General features: G+C 44.9%; 1 protein-coding gene, 1 long non-coding RNA gene and 1 other non-coding gene across 6 annotated transcripts in view; 2 read left to right on the top strand and 1 right to left on the bottom strand.

Annotated features, from left to right (window-relative positions):
* The window catches only part of OSCP1 (organic solute carrier partner 1), a 35,182-nt gene that overhangs the window by 13,785 nt on the left and 1,826 nt on the right, over window positions 1-19,571 (top strand). For 2 of the 4 annotated variants that reach the window (XM_002750618.7, XM_002750619.7), the window contains 7 exons: window positions 3,662-3,829; window positions 4,369-4,449; window positions 14,468-14,571; window positions 15,344-15,472; window positions 16,005-16,074; window positions 17,600-17,739; window positions 18,854-18,917. In XM_002750618.7, the coding sequence (XP_002750664.3) occupies window positions 3,662-3,829; window positions 4,369-4,449; window positions 14,468-14,571; window positions 15,344-15,472; window positions 16,005-16,074; window positions 17,600-17,739; window positions 18,854-18,917 (756 nt within the window). Of the gene's footprint in view, window positions 1-3,658; window positions 3,830-4,368; window positions 4,450-14,467; window positions 14,572-15,343; window positions 15,473-16,004; window positions 16,075-17,599; window positions 17,740-18,853; window positions 18,918-19,571 lie in introns of all 4 variants that reach the window. The other 2 variants (XM_009000905.5, XM_009000906.5) reach the window with 1 other exon arrangement.
* On the bottom strand, window positions 4,360-17,724 carry LOC118142897 (uncharacterized). The gene is made up of 3 exons (XR_004726765.3): window positions 17,527-17,724; window positions 15,744-15,831; window positions 4,360-4,505 (listed from the first exon to the last, which is right to left on the bottom strand). It is a non-coding gene; the product is annotated as an uncharacterized LOC118142897 (long non-coding RNA).
* LOC118143451 (small nucleolar RNA SNORA63) lies at window positions 19,274-19,402 on the top strand. The gene has a single exon (XR_004727665.1). It is a non-coding gene; the product is annotated as a small nucleolar RNA SNORA63 (small nucleolar RNA).

Here is a 19,571-nt window from a genome sequence, read left to right as displayed (position 1 = left end):
TAGCACTTACTTATTACTAGTACTTAGAAGACTCAGGGAGATAGACTGCCTTTAACTGTGCCCTGTTACCTCTTGCCACTTACCTTTGGAAAGTTACTTTACCTCTCTGAGCCTCCATTTTCTCATCTGTAAAATGGGGATAATAAATGCTACTTCATCAAATTATTGGGAGGATTAAGTGAGAAACATACTTAGGCCTGGCATGTAGCTCTTCCATAAATATTAATTATCTTTTCAGTTCTGCTTGCTATTCTCTCTCTGCCTTTAAAAAAGTTTGAGACTGAGCACAGTAGCTCATGCCTGTAATCCCAGCCCTTTGGGAGGCCCAGGTGGAAGGATCACTTGAGCCCAGGAGTTCAAGACCAGCCCGGGCAACATAGAAAAAACACATCTCTAATATTTTTTAACATATTTTACAAAACTATAGTGAGACCTCATCTCCACTAAAAATTAAAAGAACTCACTGGGCATAGTGGCACACAGCTGCAGTCCCAGCTACTCAAGAAGCTGAGACAGGAAGACAACGTGAGCAGGGAAGGCTGAGGCTTCAGTGAGCTGTGTTCACGCCTCTGTACTCCAGCCTGGGTAACAGAGTGAGACCCCCATGTCAAAAAGAAAGAAAGAAAAGAAAAGAAAGTTTAAATTTCCATAGTAGAAGGACACAGAACTTAAAATAAAAAAACCTGAGTTCAAGCCTTAGCTCTACCAGTTACTAGCTGTGAGACCCAATTTACTGAAATACTCCGAACTGTCATTCCTTCATCTTATACTTGTTTTTATCTATTTCTAGCATGGTGTCCTATATATGAGCACTTAATGTTTGACAATGATGGCAGAGAGTCTCAAATCTGTATCTCCAGTATTGTACTTTCCCCACCCCCATGCACACACACCAAGCTATTCCTGTTTTCTGGGGGGGTTTATTTTATTTTATTTTTTTGAGAGAGAGTCTTGCTCTGTCGCCCAGCCTGGAGTACAGTGGCACTAACTCAGCTCATGCAACATCCACCTCCCAGGTTCAAGTGATTCTCCTGCCTCAGCCTCCCTAGTAGCTGGGATTACAGGCATGCACCACCACACCTTGCTAATTTTTGTATTTTTAGTAGAGATGGAGTTTCACCATGTTGGCCAGGCTGGTCTCAAACTCCTGACTTAGTGATCTTCCTGCCTCAGCCTCCCAAAGTCCTGGGATTACCGGCGTGAGCCACCACACCTGGCCGACTGTTCTGGTTGTATGCCACCTTCTAAGTAGAAATGTTTGTATTAGGAGAAATGGGATGATGTAGAGGGATCCTGGAAAGTGCCTTAGAATCTGATAGTCTTGAGGTCAAATATCATTCTGCATTTACCAGCAATGTGAAATAAGGCAAGTTTCCTCATTTTAAACCGGGCTAATACCTAACTCATATAGTTCTTGTGAAGAATAAATGGGATCAAATGAGGTAATATGTATGACACTCAAATAGTAGTTGTTTATAGTTTTAGTCCTGCCCCAGACATGTCCATAAGTTAACTGTCCATCTTCTCTCCTGGCTCCTCCACTCCCACATCCCCCGGATATTCTTTCCTCCATCAATAGCATCATTCCGGCCAGGCGCCATGGTTCATGCCTGTAATCCTGGCTGAGGCAGGCAGGCAGGCTGAGGCAGGCAGATCCCTAGGTCAAGTGATCGAGACCATCCTGGCCAACATGGTGAAACCCCGTCTCCACTAAAAATACAAAAATTAGCTGGGTGTGGTGGCCTATGCCTGTAGTCCCAATTACTCAGGATGCTGAGGCAGGAGAATCACTTGAACCCCAGAGACAGAAGTTGCAGTAAGCCAAGATCATACCATTGTACTGCAGCCTGGGAAACAGAGTGAGACTCATCTCAAAATAATACTAATACTAATAATAGCATAATTCCTCCCCCTCAGCACTAGACTGAAAAGGCTGCAGTCTTTCTGGACCACCCTGATCATCATCCTCCAAATCCAGGCAGTCACCACCTACTGACAGCTTTTCCTTCTAAATATTGCATGATCCTTTCCCTGACTTTCCATTCCCACTATGTTTTTTCCAAGCCTTAAGTCTGGATTACCCCAACAGCATTTCTTTCATTCCTGCCATCAGTAGATAATTATCATAATCCTTTTAGGAGCCAGGTGCTAGCTATTCTCCCTAACCCATCTCTCCCTTCCCTCATATCTCATGGTTGCCAGATCTCATTCAGGCACCGCTGTGACCATGTCAGCTCAGAAAACTAACCCCCTAACTTCTACCACATCCAGTAGAAATTGTTCTGCCTAGCTCTCTAAAACCTTTATTCTGTTTTTAATAATTCAGCTTTTAGTATATATTCAGGAGGTCCATGCACAGGTTTGTTACATGGGTATGTTGCATGATGCTGAGGTCAGGGGTGCAATTGCGCCCATCAGTCAGGTAGTCAGTATACTACCCAATAGTTCCTTTTTCAGTCCTTGACTCCTCCCTCCTTCCCTACCCATTCTTGCGGTCCCCAGTTTCTGTTGTTGCCATCTTTATTGGCCATACTAACCCAACTTTATTACCTGCCATCCTCAACACAAAGTGTCCTCAGGCCATTCTCCTCTTTCTCCCAGAAAAATAACATACTCATTGCTGTCTCCAGGCCCTCACATGTACGTTTCCCTCAACTGGAATGCCTTTCCTCTGCCCTCAGTGGATTGAAATCCTGTAGCCACCTCGAGGTGTGCCACGAAGCCTGTCTTCACCACATTGGTCCCTACCAGTTCCTCCCTTCTGATCTTTCATGGATGGTCATACACGCCTGTGTGAAGAGGGTTTGTTGATATCCACACAGTTCATCACTTGCTGTAGAACTCTATACTTGCCACTTGCACACATACTGAGTCATGTATTCCTCTCAGCACCTCTGCAGCATTGGGAAATTAGAGAGTATTTTTTTTACAGATGAGAAAACTCAGGCCCAAAGTTAAGAAACTTGGTCAAGGTCATACAATAAGTTAGGAGGAAAGGAGTTCTTGAATTTGCATTTTCTTTCTTTAGTTCCAGTACTCAGTTTGGGACTCCACTGCTACCGATATTATTTCATATGTATCCCATTAGCAATACACATCAGGTGACCAGAAATCCTGGTTTTCACAGGAAGGTGCTGGCTTACTCCTGTTGTCCTGGCTTAATTATTACTATTATTATTATTTTGAGATGGAGTCACACACTGTCACCCAGACTGGAGTACAGTGGTGCGATCTCAGTTTACTGCAAACTCTGCTGCCCGAGTTCAAGCAGTTCTCCTGCCTCAGCCTCCCAAGTAGCTGGGATTACAGATGCCTGCCACCTCATCCAGCTAAGCTTTGTAGTTTTAGTAGAGATGGGGTTTCACCATCTTGGCCAGGCTGGTCTTGAACTCCTGACCTCAAGATCCACCCCCCCGCCCCCCACTTAGCCTCCCAAAGTTCTGGGATTACAGGAATGAGCCACTGCACCCAGCCCTGGCTTATTTATTAATAGCACCCACTTTGATTCTCGGAAGTGTCTTGGTTTGGGTGATAAGTGATATGGTTACCCGAGCTGTATGGCAAGCCCAGAGTTGCTTTTCAGTAAATCCTTGACTGAATCACTGGAGATTCTCAAACCTGATTTTTATCCCATTTCTGTTGCTTGTGTGTGGGTTAGCAGCTCTATGACCTGATGACTATGGCTTTCAAATATCAAGTATTGCTGTGTCCCCGACCCAAGGATGTGCTGCTGGTCACTTTCAATCATTTAGATACCATCAAGGGATTCATCCGAGACTCCCCAACCATCCTGCAGCAAGTGGACGAGACTTTCCGGCAGCTGATAGAAGTAAGAGTCCCATCAGGTTCTTGCCTCTCAGCCCCAGTACTTTTTTTCATCCCTCTGTTAAGAACAAGAAGGTTCTATGACACAAAGAACAGGATGAGGAATGGCAAAGCCTGCCACTCTCCCAGAATGTTCTGAAAATCTATCTGTGTCCATTTGGTAATGTAATAGGGATCATCATTTTACACCCTCTTACTGTTGCCTTCACAGTTGAAAAAGCAATCATACAGAGCATAGCCATTTTCTCCTTACTTTTCTGAAAGGGAGTTGGTGGTGGATGTTCTGCTAAATCTTGGGGAACAGCCTCTCCAGGTCTGTGAAAAATGGGAGAGAGGAAGCATACCCTTGCTTAGGTGTGGGTAACAGGCTTTGTCACCCTAGCGAGGGAGCACTGTTGGTCCCCCTGCTGCCCCTCCTGCCCAGCAGCCCAGTCCTCTCCTTGCCTATCTGGCTCCCATCCCTGAGCACCCACCCGCCCCACCTGTGTGTACTACTCATCCCTCTTTGAAAGTGAAGTTCTACTTTCTGCTTGCCTTTGGCAGATATATGGTGGTCTTTCTGCAGGGGAGTTCCAGCTGATCCGGCAGACACTCCTCATCTTCTTCCAAGACCTGCACATCCGAGTAAGTCAATGGGCAGCCCCAGGAACACCCAGGAGCTGCTGTACCAGAAAAACAACCTGGTAGTCATCAGGGCAGACAAGGACAGAGATTTTGACCAGTTAGTGATGTCCTCAGGGTTTGCCTCCCTAATGATAAAGATATTGATAATAAATCTCAGCAGTTTTTAAATGGACCAAGGAAGACAGTGATGTTGCCATTCTTTTCTGATTACCTTGTGAATTTCTTTGAAATACGGTTTATTGTGTTACTTCTCCAGAGGAAATGTGCTTTCAAGTCACCAGCCTGATCTCAACTGCAAAACTGTTTCTTGAGCTTTATTTTCCTTGACCACTCCGGTATCTGACACTGTCAGGAGGCTGCCCCTACTCCATGGAACTCTCACCTTTCCAGGTCTTTCATAGTTCCGTACCATCCTGGCCTTCCCTTCCCTTTCCTCTCCCATCTCAATGCCTTTTACTCCTTTCTCTCCCTCCACCTGTCTCCAAACCTTCCTCCTGTCTCTACCCACCTCCTGTTAATTAGGGGTCTCCTTCCTTGCCCTGTTGTCTACTAACTCCTGCCTGTGCCTCCTGAGTCTAACCTCTAGCCTACCCTGGCCCCACCCCTGCCTTCCAGACCCACATCTCCACCACCTTGCTGCTAAAACTTCCCACCAGGATGCCCACCAGTGCCTACAACTTGATGTCTATAGCTAAACTAATCTCCACAGTTCAGGTGCTGCCCTGACTTTCTCATTTCTTTTGAGGGCACCACCACCATTCTCCCATGCACTTGGCCCAGAACCAGAATGTCACCTTTGATTCCCCTTCCCTGATCTTCATCCAATTACTGCTAAGACCCACAGAATAGACCGGGTGTGGTGGCTCATACCTGTAATCCCAGCACTTTGGGAGGCTGAAGTGAGTGGATCACCTGAGGTCAGGAGTTCAAGACCAGCCTGGCTAATGTGGTAAAACCCCATCTCTACTAAAATACAAAAATGGCCAGGCGAGGTGGCTCACGCCTATAATCTCAGCACTTTAGAAGGCCGAGGCAGGTGGATCACCTGAGGGCAGGAATTCAAGACCAGCCTGGCCAAGACGGTGAAACATCATCTCTAAAAAAACAAAAATGAGCTGGGCGTGGTGGTGGGTGCTTGTAGTCCCAGCTACTTGGGAGGCTGAGGCAGGAGAATTGCTTGAACCCAGGAGGTGGAGGTTGCAGTGAGCCAGGATCATGCTGCTGCACTCCAGCATGGGTGACAAAGCGAGACTCCATCTCAAAATAAGAAAGACCTATAGATTTGGCCTTGTGAATATCCACACCTTCTTTTCTTTTTTTTGAGACAGTGTCTTACTGTTTTTCCCAGGCTGGTCCCTAACTCTTGGGCTCAAGTGATCCTCTTCCCTCAGCCTCTCAAAGTGCTAGGATTACAGGTGTGAGCCACCATGCCCTGGCACTCCTTCCTCTCCATCTCTGTTGCCACCACCCTGGCTCAGGCCCTCATACTCTTGTGGGCTATGCTTCCCAACTGGTCCCCTCTCCTCCTGCCATGACTACATAGCCAGGCAATTCTACACTCAAACTTTTAAAGACACATTTTATGGCCAGACACAGTGGCTTATGACTATAATCCTAGCACTTTGGGAGGGCAAGGTAGATGGATCACTTGAACCCGGGAGTCTAGGTCAGCCTGGGCAACATGACAAACCCCATCTCTACCAAAAATACAAAATTAAGTGGGCATGGTGGTGCGTGTCTGTAGTCCCAGCTATTTGGGAGGCCAAGGTGGGAGGATCACTTGAGCCCAGGAGGTCAAGGCTACAGTGAGCCAAGATCATGCTACTGTGCTCCAGCCTGGGCTGAGACCCTGTCTCAAAAAGCAAACAAACAAATAATAAAAATAAAATAAAAACACATTTCTGTAGCCTGGGTAACATGGTAAAACCCCGTATCTACAAAAACAAAAATTAGCCAGGCATGGTGGCATGCGACTATAGTCCCAGTTACTCGGGAGGCTGAGATGGGAGGATGGCTGCAATGAGCCATGATGAATCCACAATTCAGAGTAGATGTCAGAGTGAGACCCTGTCTCAAAAAAAAAAAAAAAAAAATCTGAGCTTCTGAATTTTGAAGCCTTATCTCTCCTGGACAGGGCTTTGTTTCTTCCCACTGTTTAACCAAATGATATGGGAAGGATGGTATGATATGGTAAAACAAGCCCAGGCTCTGGAGCCGGACCTGTTTCTCTCTCTTTTTTTTTTTTTTTTTTTTTTTTATTTTGAAACAGGGTCTCACTTTGTCATCTAGGCTGGAGTACAGTGGCACAGTCATGGCTCACTGCAGCCTCGACCTCCTGGGCTCAAGTGATCTTCCACCTCAGCCTCTCAAGTAACTGGGACTACAGGAGCATGGAACCACTCCTGGCTAATTTTTTGTATTTTTTACAGAGACAGGATCTTCCTATGTTGTCCAGGCTGGTCTTGAAATCCTGGGCCTAAGCGATCCGCCTGCCTAGGCCTCCCAAAGTGCTGGGATTACAAGTGTGAGCCACTATACCCAGCTTCACCTTTCTCTTTGAATCTCAACTCCAGAGCTGGGCATAGTGGCGAGTGCCTGTAGTCTAAACTACTTGGGGGAGGAATGATCCAAGATGGCCGATCGATAACAGCTCGGGATTGCAGCTCTCAGTCAAAGCGCAGAGAACTAGAGGACACTACACTTTCAGACAAATTCTGGTCGCTCACGGAGCAGAAGATCCCCAGTGGAGGAAGCTCACGGAGCAGAAGATCCCCAGTGGAGGAACCACACTGGTCGCCAGTGCGACTCTGGTGGCCAGCGCAGCGGTTTCGCCAGCACCTCGGCGCGGCAGCTCTCGGAGCAGAGTAAACAGGGCTGCCTCCCCTTCTGACCGAGGCTTGGAGGACCCACACGGGTCCCTGGCACGACTCCTGAGACCGGCGCAGCAGCTGTGACAGCACCTCCGCACGGCAGCTCTCGATGCAGAGTAAACGAGACTGGTTCCCCTTCTGACCGAGGTTTGGAGCCCGGGGAAGGCAGAGTCGCCCATTACAGACACAAAAAGGAAGCCAGACAGGAGAATCCTGGGCAGAAAAGCACCATCAGTCTTAACACCACCGTTCTGGCCCTGGGTACTAACAACTTGGATGTCCAATCAAGAGACCTAATCTGAAAGTTGGTAATTTCAAAGATGACAGGAGGATAAATTTACAATGATGGGAAGAAACCAGTGTAAAAAGGCTGAGAATACTCAAAATCAGAACGCCTCTCCCTCTAAAGATGATCACAGTTCCACATCAACAATGGAACAAGGCTTGATGGAGAACGAGCGCATCCCAATGACAGAATCACTCTTCAGGGAATGGATAATAAGAAACTTCTGTGAGTTAAAAGAACATGTTGTAGCCCAACATAAAGAAACTAGGAACTTTGAAAAAAGGTTTGATGAAATCCTATTGAGAATAGACAACTTAGAGAGGAATATAAGTGAATTAATGGAACTGAAGAGTACAATACAGGAACTCCGAGAAGTATGCACAGGTTTAAACACTCAAATTGTTCAAGCAGAAGAAAGGATAACAGAGGTCAAAGTCCAACTTAATGAAAGAAAACAAGAAGACAAGATTAGAGATAAAAGGATAAAAAGGAATGAGCAAAGTCTCCAAGAAATGTGGGACTACGTGAAAAGACCAAATTTACGTTTGATAGGTGTACCTGAATGCGACGGAGAGAATGAATCCAAGCTGGAAAATACCCTTCAGGATATTATTCAGGAAAATTTTCCTGAACTAGCAAAGCAGGTCAATATTCAACCCCAGGTAATACAGAGAACACCACAAAGATATTCCTCAAGAAGAGCAACCCCAAGGCACATAATCGTTAGATTCACCAGGGTTGAAACGAAGGAGAAAATACTAAGGGCAGCCAGAGAGAAAGGTCAGGTTACACACAAAGGCAAGCCTATCAGACTTACAGCAGATCTCTCAGCAGAAACTCTACAAGCCAGAAGAGAGTGGGGGCCAATATTCAACATCCTCAAAGAACAGAACCTTCAGCCCAGAATTTCATATCCAGCCAAACTAAGCTTCACAACTGAAGGAAAAATAAAATCTTTTATGAACAAGCAAGTACTCAGAGATTTTATTACCACCAGGCCTGCTTTACAAGAGCTTCTGAAAGAGGCATTACACACAGAAAGAAACAACCAGTATTAGCCTTACTAAAAATATACCAAAAAGTAAAGAGCACCAACATAAAGAAGAATTTACACCAACAAATGGATAAAACAGCCAGTCAACATCAAATGGCAGTAACCCTAAATTTAAATCAACTAAATCCCCCAATCAAAAGACACAGCCAAAACCCAACGGCATGTTACATCCAGACCTGTTGCACATGCAAGGATACACAAAGACTCAAAGGGATGGAGAAAGATTTACCAACCAAATGGAGAGCAAAAATAAATAAATAAATACAAAGCAGGAGTTGCAATTCTCGCATCTGATAAAATAGATTTTAAAGCAACAAAGATATAGTGGTAAAAGGATCAATACAACAACAAGAGCTAACGATCCTAACACCCAGATACATAGAGACTTAGATTCAATGAGACAGAAAATTAATAAGGATATCAAGGACTCGAACTCAGATCCAGAACAAGTAAACTTAATAAATATTTATAGAGCTCTCCACTTCAAATACACAAAATATACATTCTTGTCAATACCACATCACACCTACTCATAGGTTTAAATGAAATATTGATTGGCCATTATTAATACCCATTTTTTTTTTTTTTTCAGAATAAAGCAATATTTCCGTTCACCCACCCTCTCTCTCTTCCTCTTTCTTTCTCTCCTTTACTCATTTTTTTTTCTTTCCTTCTCTCAAAAAAAGAAATCAACTTGTAAACCTCTAGATCCAGGTCGGCAATGTCTCTCTCATTGCTTGAATTCCTTCCTTCCCTTCCCTCCCTTTCTCCCTCCCTCCCTCCCCTTCCTCCCTTCCTTCCTTCATCCCTTCCTTCCTCCCTCCCTTCCTCCTTCCCTCCCTTCCTGCCTTCCTCCCTTCCTCCTTCCCTCCCTAAAAAAAAAATAAAATAAAATAAAATAAACTACTTGGGATATTGAGGCAGGAGGATTACTTGAGCCCAGGAGTTCAAGACCATCCTGGGCAACATAGTGAGACTCTGTCCTGAAAATAAATCTTTTTTGAGACAGAGTCTCACTCTGGAATGCAGTGGCATGATCTTGGCTCACTGCAACCTCCACCTCCCAGGTTCAAGTGATTCTCCTGCCTCTGCCTCCCAAGCAGCTGGGATTACAGGTGTCTGACATGACGCCCAACTAATTTTTGTTTGTTTGTTTTTTAATTTTGTATTTTTAATAGAGACGGGATTTTACCATGTTGGCCAGGATGGTTTCGAACTGACCTCAGGTGATCCGCCCACCTCAGCCTCGCCTCCCCAAGTGCTGGGATTACAGATGTGAGCCACAGCACCTGTCCAAAATAAAAAAATTTTAATTAAGAAAATGAATCCCAACTATAGGACTAGCTCCATGACCTTGGGCGAATCAACTTAACCCTTAGTTTCTTCATCTGAAAAATGAAAATTATAATAACTAATTTTGTTGGGAGGATTAACAGAAACAGCATACATAACATATTTGTGTTGGTATACATAGAAAGAGTGCTTCTGGAAGCATATGCAAGAAACTGGTCAGTGTTGCCTTCCAGGAGTGGGGAACTATATGGAAGACAAGAGTAGGAGAGACACTGACTCTTCATTATGTATACCCTTTTGAGACTTTTGAATTTTGTACCTGGGCAAAATACAATTTTAAAAAAAGGGGAAGCAGCTGGTCATGGTTGCTCACGCCTGTAATCCCAGCACTTTGGGAGGCCGGGGCGGGAGGATCACAAGGTCAGGAATTCAAGACCAGCCTGGCCAACATGGTGAAACCCCATCTCTACTAAAAAAAATACAAAAATTAGCGGGTGTGGTGGCAGATGCCTGTAATCCCAGCTACTCGGGAGGCTGAGGCAGAGAATTGCTTGAATCCAGGAGGCAGAGGTTGCAGTGAGCCGAGATCATGCCACTTCACTCCAGCCTGGGTGACAGAACAAGACTCTCTCTCCAAAAAAAAAAAGCGGGGGGAAGCAATGCAGTATATTTAGTGCCTTATTATATTTCCCTTCCATGGACAAAGGAAGATTATAAATAGATTTCAATTCTGATGCCAATTTTATTTTAACTCTCATGAATATTGCTCATGGATGAAGCAATAATAGCATCAATATAAATTAAGATCTCTGTCACTGATTAAAATAAAAACTGAAAGTACAAATAAGATTAAGTTTTTCATTAAATATAAAATACCGATTTGAAATATTAAAAATTCTGTATCATATCGTTATCAGGGCTGCTTATTTGGGGATTATTTTATGGATTGGTAGTAACATAAACAGCCGTATTGATTTCCCAATTCTGACAAGATAAAATTTATTATACTGAAAAGGCTTTCCTGGCCAGGTGCAGTGGCTCACATCTGCAACCTTAGCACTTTATGAGGCCCAGGCAGGCAGACTGCTTGAGCCCAGGAGTTTGAGACCAGCCTGAGTGACATGGTAGAGTGATATGGCATCTCTACAGAAAATTAGCCAAGCATGGTGGTGCACACCTGTAGTCCCAGCTACTCAGGAGGCTGAGGTGGGAGGATCACCTGAGCCTGGGATGTTGAGGTTGAAGTGAGCCATGATCACGCAACTACACTCCATCCTGGGGGACAGAGTGAGACTCCATCTCCAAAAAAAAAAGGCTTTCCCAATAACAAGGTAATAAAGCTGTACTAGAAATATTGAAATTTATTTATTTATTTATTTATTGAGATTGAGTCTTGTTCTGTTGCCCAGGCTAGAGTGCAGTGGCGCGATCTTGGCTCACTGCAACCTCCACTTCCCAGGTTCAAGCAATTCTGGCAACAGAGCAAGACTCTGCCTTTAAAAAAAAAAAAAAAAAATACAGCAGGCAAGAAGGAAGGCAGGGAGACCAGACAGGAGGCTTCTGCAGTGGGGCAGGCAGGAAACAGTGAAGGCCTGCAACGGGGAGCAATAGCTGGGTGGAGAGGAAAGGCTTGGCAACTGAATAGATATGGGAAGGTGATGAGAGGGTGGCGCCTATTGCTAATTTGGGGACCTGGTGGTGCCATTCACTGAGATTGGGAACTCCAGATGAGGGGCAGATTGGGGAAGACAAATTCCCCCTGTTTTGAGCAGGGGGAATTTGAGGTACATCCTAGGGAACCCATAGATGGAAATGCGTGACAGGCAATGGGACAGATGGGTCAGATGCCAGGGAAGAAGGTGGAGCGGGACCTTCAGATCTGGGAGCCATCAGCACAGAGTTGAGCCCTAGAGTATGGGAGGAGACACAACTACCTGGGAAAGGAAAAGGTAGAGGGAGAAGAAAAGGCCAACAGAGGGGCTGGGCAAACAGACAGAGATCTCAGGTCAAACACAGACACACATATGACCTAAATTTTACATTTCAGATATACCATACCATAATCAACCTCATAAAATTAAGCTAACAGAGGGTCCAGCACATATAAATATTCCCACTTCTCCCTCCAAATTTTCTTTCTCCTTTCCTGTCCTCACATCCCTTGTTCACAGAATCTCAAAGTTAAAAATGTCTTAAAGGTCATCCAGCAAACCATCTGACCAAACCAGTTTACATGTTCCCCTGAAAAGGTAACTTGTACCTGCTCATCTCCATCTCTGAAGTCTCTCTATGCCCACCTTCTTCCTCTAGGCTCAGCTCCAGACCCACAGTTATACCTGCCTTCCCACAAACTCTTGGCATACCTGCAATCATTCTCCTCAACAAGCTTCTATACACCTGCTATGTAGCATGTCCTGCTTTATAGTGTTATTTTTCTCTATTTTATGTTTGTTTCCTGTGTCCAAATAGACTTGTAATAATAAGAGTATTCGCTACCATTTATTGAGCACTTACTATGTGTCAGGCTTTGCTTTTAATACATTGTCTGATTTAGTTGTCACAGTAACCTACCAAGTTATTATCTATTATTATTACTATTATTCTATTATTATTACTGTTATTCTCCCCCCTTTACCAAAGAGAAAACTGACGCACAGAAAGGTTGTGTAACTTACCAAAAACCCAGAAGTGGCCCATTCGATATTTAAGCCTAGAGAGTCTAACATCAGTGTGCCAAACTGCCAGCTTACACATTCTTATCACTTTGCATTTTCACTACCTTGCCCACAACAGATGCTTTTTCTTTTCTTTTTTTTTTTTTAAGACAGAGTCGCACTATTGCCCCGGCTGGAGTGCAGTGGCATGATCTTGGCTCACTGCAACCTCCACCTCCTGGGTTCAAGCGATTCTTGTTCCTTGTCCTCCTGGGTAGCTGGGATTGCAGGCATGGGCCACCATACCCTGCTAATGTTTGAATGTTTAGTAAAGACAGGGTTTCACATTAGCCAGGATGGTCTTGAACTCCTGACCTCAGATGATCCGCCCGCCTCAGATCCCCAAAGTGCTGGGATTACAGGCGTGAGCAACCAGGCCCACCTAACATGCTTATTCTTGATTATATTACTAATATAAACTTATAGAATATTAGAGGTGAAGAGATTTTCAAGCTCATCTCTTATTTTATAGATAAGGAAGCCAAGACCCAGTAAGAAACTGCTATAGTCTTTCTGAGGTTTAATTTGTGAATGACCAAAACCTCTACATAGAGTACACAAACCCAGGAGGAGAAATAAGTGTAATATGTTTCCAGTCACATGAAAGACCCTCAAACTTGAATGCCAGCGGGATCCCCCCACCCCAGCCCCATCCTTGTTTCTAGTCCAGGTGGATAAGGTTCAGGCTCCAGAGCCAGAATCACAGGGGTTTGAATCCTCAGCTCTGCCCCTTACCAGCTGGCTGACCCTGAGGAGGCATCTTAACCTGTGAGCTGCCTCATCTAGAAAGTAGCCGTAATGAGGTTCTTACAGCTCAAGACCTGCAGCTGCATGGAAAGTAAGCAGGGAACCACGGAATGGGGGTAGAATTTGGAGTCACGCTTGGTGTCAGATCCTGGCCCTGCCTCTTACTGCTGTCTTTGGGCGAGTCACTTCACTCTCAACTTTAGCTTTCTCATCTTTAAAATGGGGGTAATATGACTTAACCTGGTTTGCTGTGCTGCTTAAAAGTAGTTCTGTTTGTAGCTGAGCACGGTGGCTCACACCTATATAATCCCGGCACTTTGGGAGGCCCAGGCAGGCACATCATTTGAGCTCAGGAGTTCGAGCCTGAGCAACATGGTGAAACCCATCTCTACAAAAAATATAAAAATTAGCCAGGCACAGTGGCTCACACCTGTGGTCCCAGCTCCTTGAGGAGCTAAGACAGGAGAATCACGTGAGCTGGGTGGGGCTGAGATTGCAGTGAGCCAAGATCATGCCACTCCACTCCAGCCTGGGTGACAAAGTGCATCCCTGTCTCAAAAAAAAAAAATACTTCTGTTTGTTAAAATACAGTTAACTCTGCAAGTATAATTTTTTCTCGCCCCCCCCCCTTTTTTTTTTTTTGGTTGGGGAATGGAGTCTCACTTTGTTGCCCAGGCTGGAGTGCAATGGTGTGATCTCGGCTCACTGCAACCCTGCCTCCCAGGTTCAAGTGATTCTCCTGCCTGAGTCTCCTGAGTAGCTGGGATTACAGGCACCTGCCACCACATCCGGCTAATTTTTTGTATTTTTAGTAGAGATGGGGGTTTTGCCATATTAGCTAGGCTGGTCTTGATCTTCTGACTTCAGGTGATCCGCTTGCCTCAGCCTCCCAAAGTGCTGGGATTACAGGCGTGAGCCACCACGCCTGGCCTCTCCCTTCTTTTGTTATAAACTCATAGGTAATGTTCCCAAACCATTATGTACTTTCCACCCTCAGAATATTGATGTCTATGAAAACATATCAAGAAAAATGACAATAAATGTATTTTTCCAGGTATCCATGTTTCTAAAGGATAAAGTTCAGAATAATAACGGTCGCTTTGTGTTGCCGGTGTCTGGGCCTGTTCCCTGGGGAACTGAACTTCCGGGACTCATCAGGTGAATTCCCAACAATGATCCGAGCTATGTTTGGGGTGCTAGGAAATCAGCACATGGGCCGCACACAGAAAGCCGCATTGCCGAGCCACTCATGGTCTGCCCAGCCCTTTTCTTTCTTCAGTAAAACACAGCTGTTGAAGTCAGGTTCTAATCCCTGCCTTGCGACTTAGCAGAGGGACTTGAGGCAAGTTACCCAGTTACCCAGGACTAACTTCCTCATCTGTTAAATGGTTACTATGTGGATGAATAAGATAAGAGTGCTCTAATGTGCTTACAAAACAGTTGGCACATATGTGTGCTCAGTAAATATTATTATTGTGGCTGGGCATGGTGGCTAATGCCTGTAATCCCAGCACTTTGGGAGGCTAAGGCAGGTGGGTCACGAGGTCAGGAGTCCGAGACCAGCCTGGCCAATATGGTGAAACCCCATCTCTACTAAAAATACAAAAATTAGTTGGGCGTGGTGGCGCATACCTGTAGTCCCAGCTACTTGGGAGGCTGAGGCAGGAGAATCACCTGAACCTGGGAGGTAGAGGTTGCAGTGAGCTGCGATCACACCACTACAGCCAAGGCGACAGAGTGAGACTGTCTCAAAAAAAAAAAAAAAAAAAAACACACACACATAATTATTGTATTATTATTATTATAACCAGCACCTTTATCTTGAAGGAATGCATGAATTCCTTTTTGTTCTGTAGTACAAAGAATAAAGAAGCCTCCAGGACTACGTAAGCTTGGGGAACATTCCATCATGTCATACTTTGTATTGTAGAATGTTCAACAACAAAGGTGAAGAAGTGAAGAGGATAGAGTTCAAGCATGGTGGAAACTATGTCCGTGCACCCAAAGAAGGTTCTTTTGAACTTTATGGAGACCGAGTCCTGAAACTGGGAACTAACATGTAAGCAAATTCTCCTTCTCTGAGTCAATTCAAGTCCAAGAGAGGTCACTTCATTTTAAAAAACAGCCTGACTTCTGCTATGAAAATCCCTGCTGACAATAGGAGTAATTTCCCCTTAGATACACTGCATCAGAGACCTGACATTTCAGAGAGCACCCAGGAACACCAAACATAAGGGAACTCAACAGAATGAAAAGATATATGATGTGAAATAGCCATGGAAGAGAACTAGCCAAAATCTGTGTTGCAGTGGAAATCCAGAAAGACTTACCGTTTCTGTAAAGCTGCTTGTCTTTTCAGTGATACATGTTGCTCTTCACAAGAGGAGGCATTGCCAGCCAGCCTCCCCAGGTGTTTTTCTTTGGGAAGAAGAGAAATTTGAGTGGTTAACACTCACTTAGTCCATACCCACAGCACCTTTCTGGATGCTATTTAATGTGACAAAATAAAAGCTACGAACTATGTTTACAAGTTAGAGGGAAGTCCATGGAAAGCGGCTGCATGATGTCACCATTTTCTGTTGTCACACTAGGTACAGCTTGAATCGGCCTGTGGAAACCCATATGTCTGGATCATCAAAGAACTTAGCCTCATGGACCCAGGTGAGCTTCTGCCTTCCTTCTGTACCATCATAGCTTCTCTCTAGATACAGACATCTACATAAAGACAGAGTGGGAGCTCTTTAGATTTCGGAGCTAGCCAACACTCCCTTGTTGTTTGCAATCTTCTCCATTCTGCCTTGTAACTACATAGGTTTTAATTGTAGCTTTTCATGGAGACTTCCAGTGATCTCACTAATTAGATAATTTTAGGCTTGGCTCAGCCACCATAATTAAGAGGAACCACACACCAGGACATGTGCAGTAGCATAGTACCAGTGCCATTAGGTCCATGATGGCTGACATCAGCACTCATGTGTATTCTGATTGTTAAAACATTTCTTTTTAATGTTTCCCTATATAGCACCGTGGTAGCTAAGTCAGAGTGGGGTTTCAGTTTCTCTGAATTCCATCTTTACACGTTTTTGCTGAACTAGCTCCCAGCTAGCTGTAAGAGAGATCACAGAATATTAAACTATTCAACAAACATTTATTAAACTGCTTCTATGGGCTGGGGACCCAGGGACACAAAGCTGACGTAGATGTGGTCCTATTCTGAAGGGGCCTGTAGTACCCTGGGAAAGAAGGCAATAGAAACAACTCGAACGAGGTGGAGGAAGGGCTGGCTGGGGATCCTGAGCAAAGTGCTGTGCTAGAGGAATGCGCTTCTGTCCAGTGGACAGGGATCAAGAAGGCATTTCAGAGGCGGGGATATTGAAGTGGGGCTCCAGAGCAGGTAAACCATGAAACAGCAGAGAGGGAGAAATGGTCACACGAACCAAGGTGACAGAGGGGCAGGAGTGTTCCCGGGAAGAGGGTGGCAGCATCTTCCACAAGGCTCATGTAATGGATCACAGCGTCATGGAGGCTGCTGACAGAGACCCGCCTGGACAGGGACACTGGGGCCTGAGCAGGAAGGGGCTTAAACTATTTGGACTTTGCTCTTTCGACAGGAAGCAGAGGGGTTTGTTTCAAGCCAGGGAGAAATTAAATAAAAACTGTATTTAGGTAACTGGTGGTGGAGTGAGGCTCAGGTAGAACAGGGGAGGCCAGGTTAGAAGGAAGGGGTGCAGGATGAGGCAGGGTGAGGATGTGGGAGGAGGAAATGAACTCAAGGATGTGTTCCCGGCCTCACCACCTGAGGGCAGTGTGGCGGCCCCTGTGGAAGGAGCCTGGACTGAGGTCACTCGTAAATGTTGAGGGAACCCGATTGACGGCAAAAGAAGCCGTACGTACTCTTCTCCTTCAAGGAGAAAGGTAGTGAGAGGAGAAATGTGGATTCCTGCAGCTTCGACACATGGGGACGGTATGAAAATCTCTGGTTTGCAAAGTTGCTACATTCCCTCTGCTTCCGACGTGATTGTTTTGCTTTTGGTTAAACCTGCTTTCTACGCTTTGTTTGGATCCAGAAATAATTTAAACAGCGATTGTTTCACCTTGTTTTATAATACCTACCTGTGTCTCTGGGGTTTTAGCAGGAAATGTGATCGCCTTCTTGTGGCTAAAAATCATGCAACTGTTTCTGCAGGAAAGCATTGCTCCAAACCCTCTTGCTAAAGAAGAGCTGAATTTCTTGGCCAGGCTAATGGGAGGGATGGAGATTAAGAAACCCAGCGGCCCTGAGCCTGGATTCCGGTTGAATCTCTTTACCTCTGATGAAGAAGAAGAGTATGTTTTAAATGTGTTTCGTTAAAGACATATAAAAATCCCAAGTGTGACAAGAACCCAAAATGACCATTACAAACCAGTGGCATTCATAAATATTTGTGTAAATATCACAAATAAAATACCGACAAATTCAATAACCTAGCTAAATAACCCACCAGGATGAAATGACCTGAACCTTCTGGAATTGTTCAACAAAAGAGGTGGAGTGATGGTGCTCACCTGTAGTCCCAGCTACCCAGGAGGTTGAGGCGGGAGCATCGCTTGAGCCCAGGAGTTTAGTTAAGCAAGCTATGGTTGTGTCACTGCATTCCAGCCTGGGCGACAGAGCAACACCCTGTCTCTAAAAAAATAATAATAATAAAGAAAGCCATAAGGGAGTTATGTTTTACTTATCAGAGCATGGCTGAATAAGCAGTGTTAGAAGCCAGGATGACCAGATTAAGACAGTGTGTTAAGAAACCAGAGTGAGGTCGGAGCTTGATTTCTCTGCGTTAGACAGTATCACAGTATCACTCAAAACCAATAGCAATAGTAAATCAGCCACAGTGATTTGCAGTGCTTACAGTTTACAGAGCACTTTCACATGCATTATCTCGTGATCCTTCTCATAACCAAATATTTGAGGTGGGTGTCACCTTCTATTTCCCATTCATTGAACTATTAATAACTTCTTTTGTTTACTTCTGTGAGACAGGTACTATGTAGTCCTGGGGACACAAAGAAGGAGTAAGACCTAGAACCTGTCCTCAGGAAGCTCTCAGCTTAGTGGGAGAATCAACATGGACATATATAGGTTATTTCAGTGCTGTGTCATGAATGCTGTAATTGAGGACAATGACTGACTCTGCACTGGCAGATTGAAAGAGTCGGTGTTTGATCTAGGTCTTGGAGTTTGCCAAGCAGAGGAAGGGAAGAAACATTCTTGGTAGAGCTTAGTATGTGCAAAGTCACAGAAACATAAAAGAACTTGACTTTCTAGATCATAGGGCATACGGTAGAAAGTTTAAGAGAAATGGCATTAGATGAGGCAGAAACAATAGGCAAGAGCCAGTTTGCCGTGCTGGAAGGGACAGTACCCTAACCTTGCACCCATTTTCTTTACCATCTCATCCAGACAGGCAGCGCTAACCAGGCCAGAAGAGTTATCCCATGAAGTTATCAACATACAAGCTACCCAGGTGCGTACAGGGGATTACACAGGGTCCGTCTTATTCCCTTCACTTTTTTTTTTTTTTTTTTGAGATGAGGTCTTGGCTCAGTCACCCAGGTGAAGTGCAGTGGCTCAGTCTCGGCTCACTGCAACCTCCACCTCCCAGGTTTAAGCGATTCTCCTGCCTCAGCCTGCCTAGTAGCTGGGATTACAGGCACCCACCACCATGCCCGGCTAATTTTTTTTTTTTTTTTTTTTTGTATTTTTAGTAGAGATAGGCCTTCACCAAGTTGGCCAGGCTTATCTTGAACTCTTGACCTAAAGTGGTCTGCCCAAAGTGCTGGGATTACAGAGGTGAGCCATTGTGCCCAGCCTCCCTTCCTCAAGCAGGAATCAGACTACAATATAGCTGTTAAGTGCTGTATTGTCATTCCCCCTGCTGAAATTAAAGTGGTTTCTTAACTACACCTGTCTGCTATTCTGCAGCAGCCAGGGATGCTTGGTTACATACATGTTGATTAAGAAAAAAAAAAACCCTCTTCATCTCTCTGATCAGCCTGTAACTACTATCCCTTTTCTGACAAACAGGTGGGCAACTGAAGCGTATCAGTGGTGGGACAAAAAACTAAGTGCCACTTCACAAAGAGGCAGCCTGCCAGCACAGCCTCCTCATGCCCTTTTA

This window comes from Callithrix jacchus, chromosome 7, assembly GCF_049354715.1.
Source record: "Callithrix jacchus isolate 240 chromosome 7, calJac240_pri, whole genome shotgun sequence".
Lineage (NCBI taxonomy): Eukaryota > Metazoa > Chordata > Mammalia > Primates > Cebidae > Callithrix > Callithrix jacchus.
The sequence above is the reverse complement of the archived record's forward strand: the minus strand, read 5'-3'. Positions and strand labels throughout refer to the sequence as shown.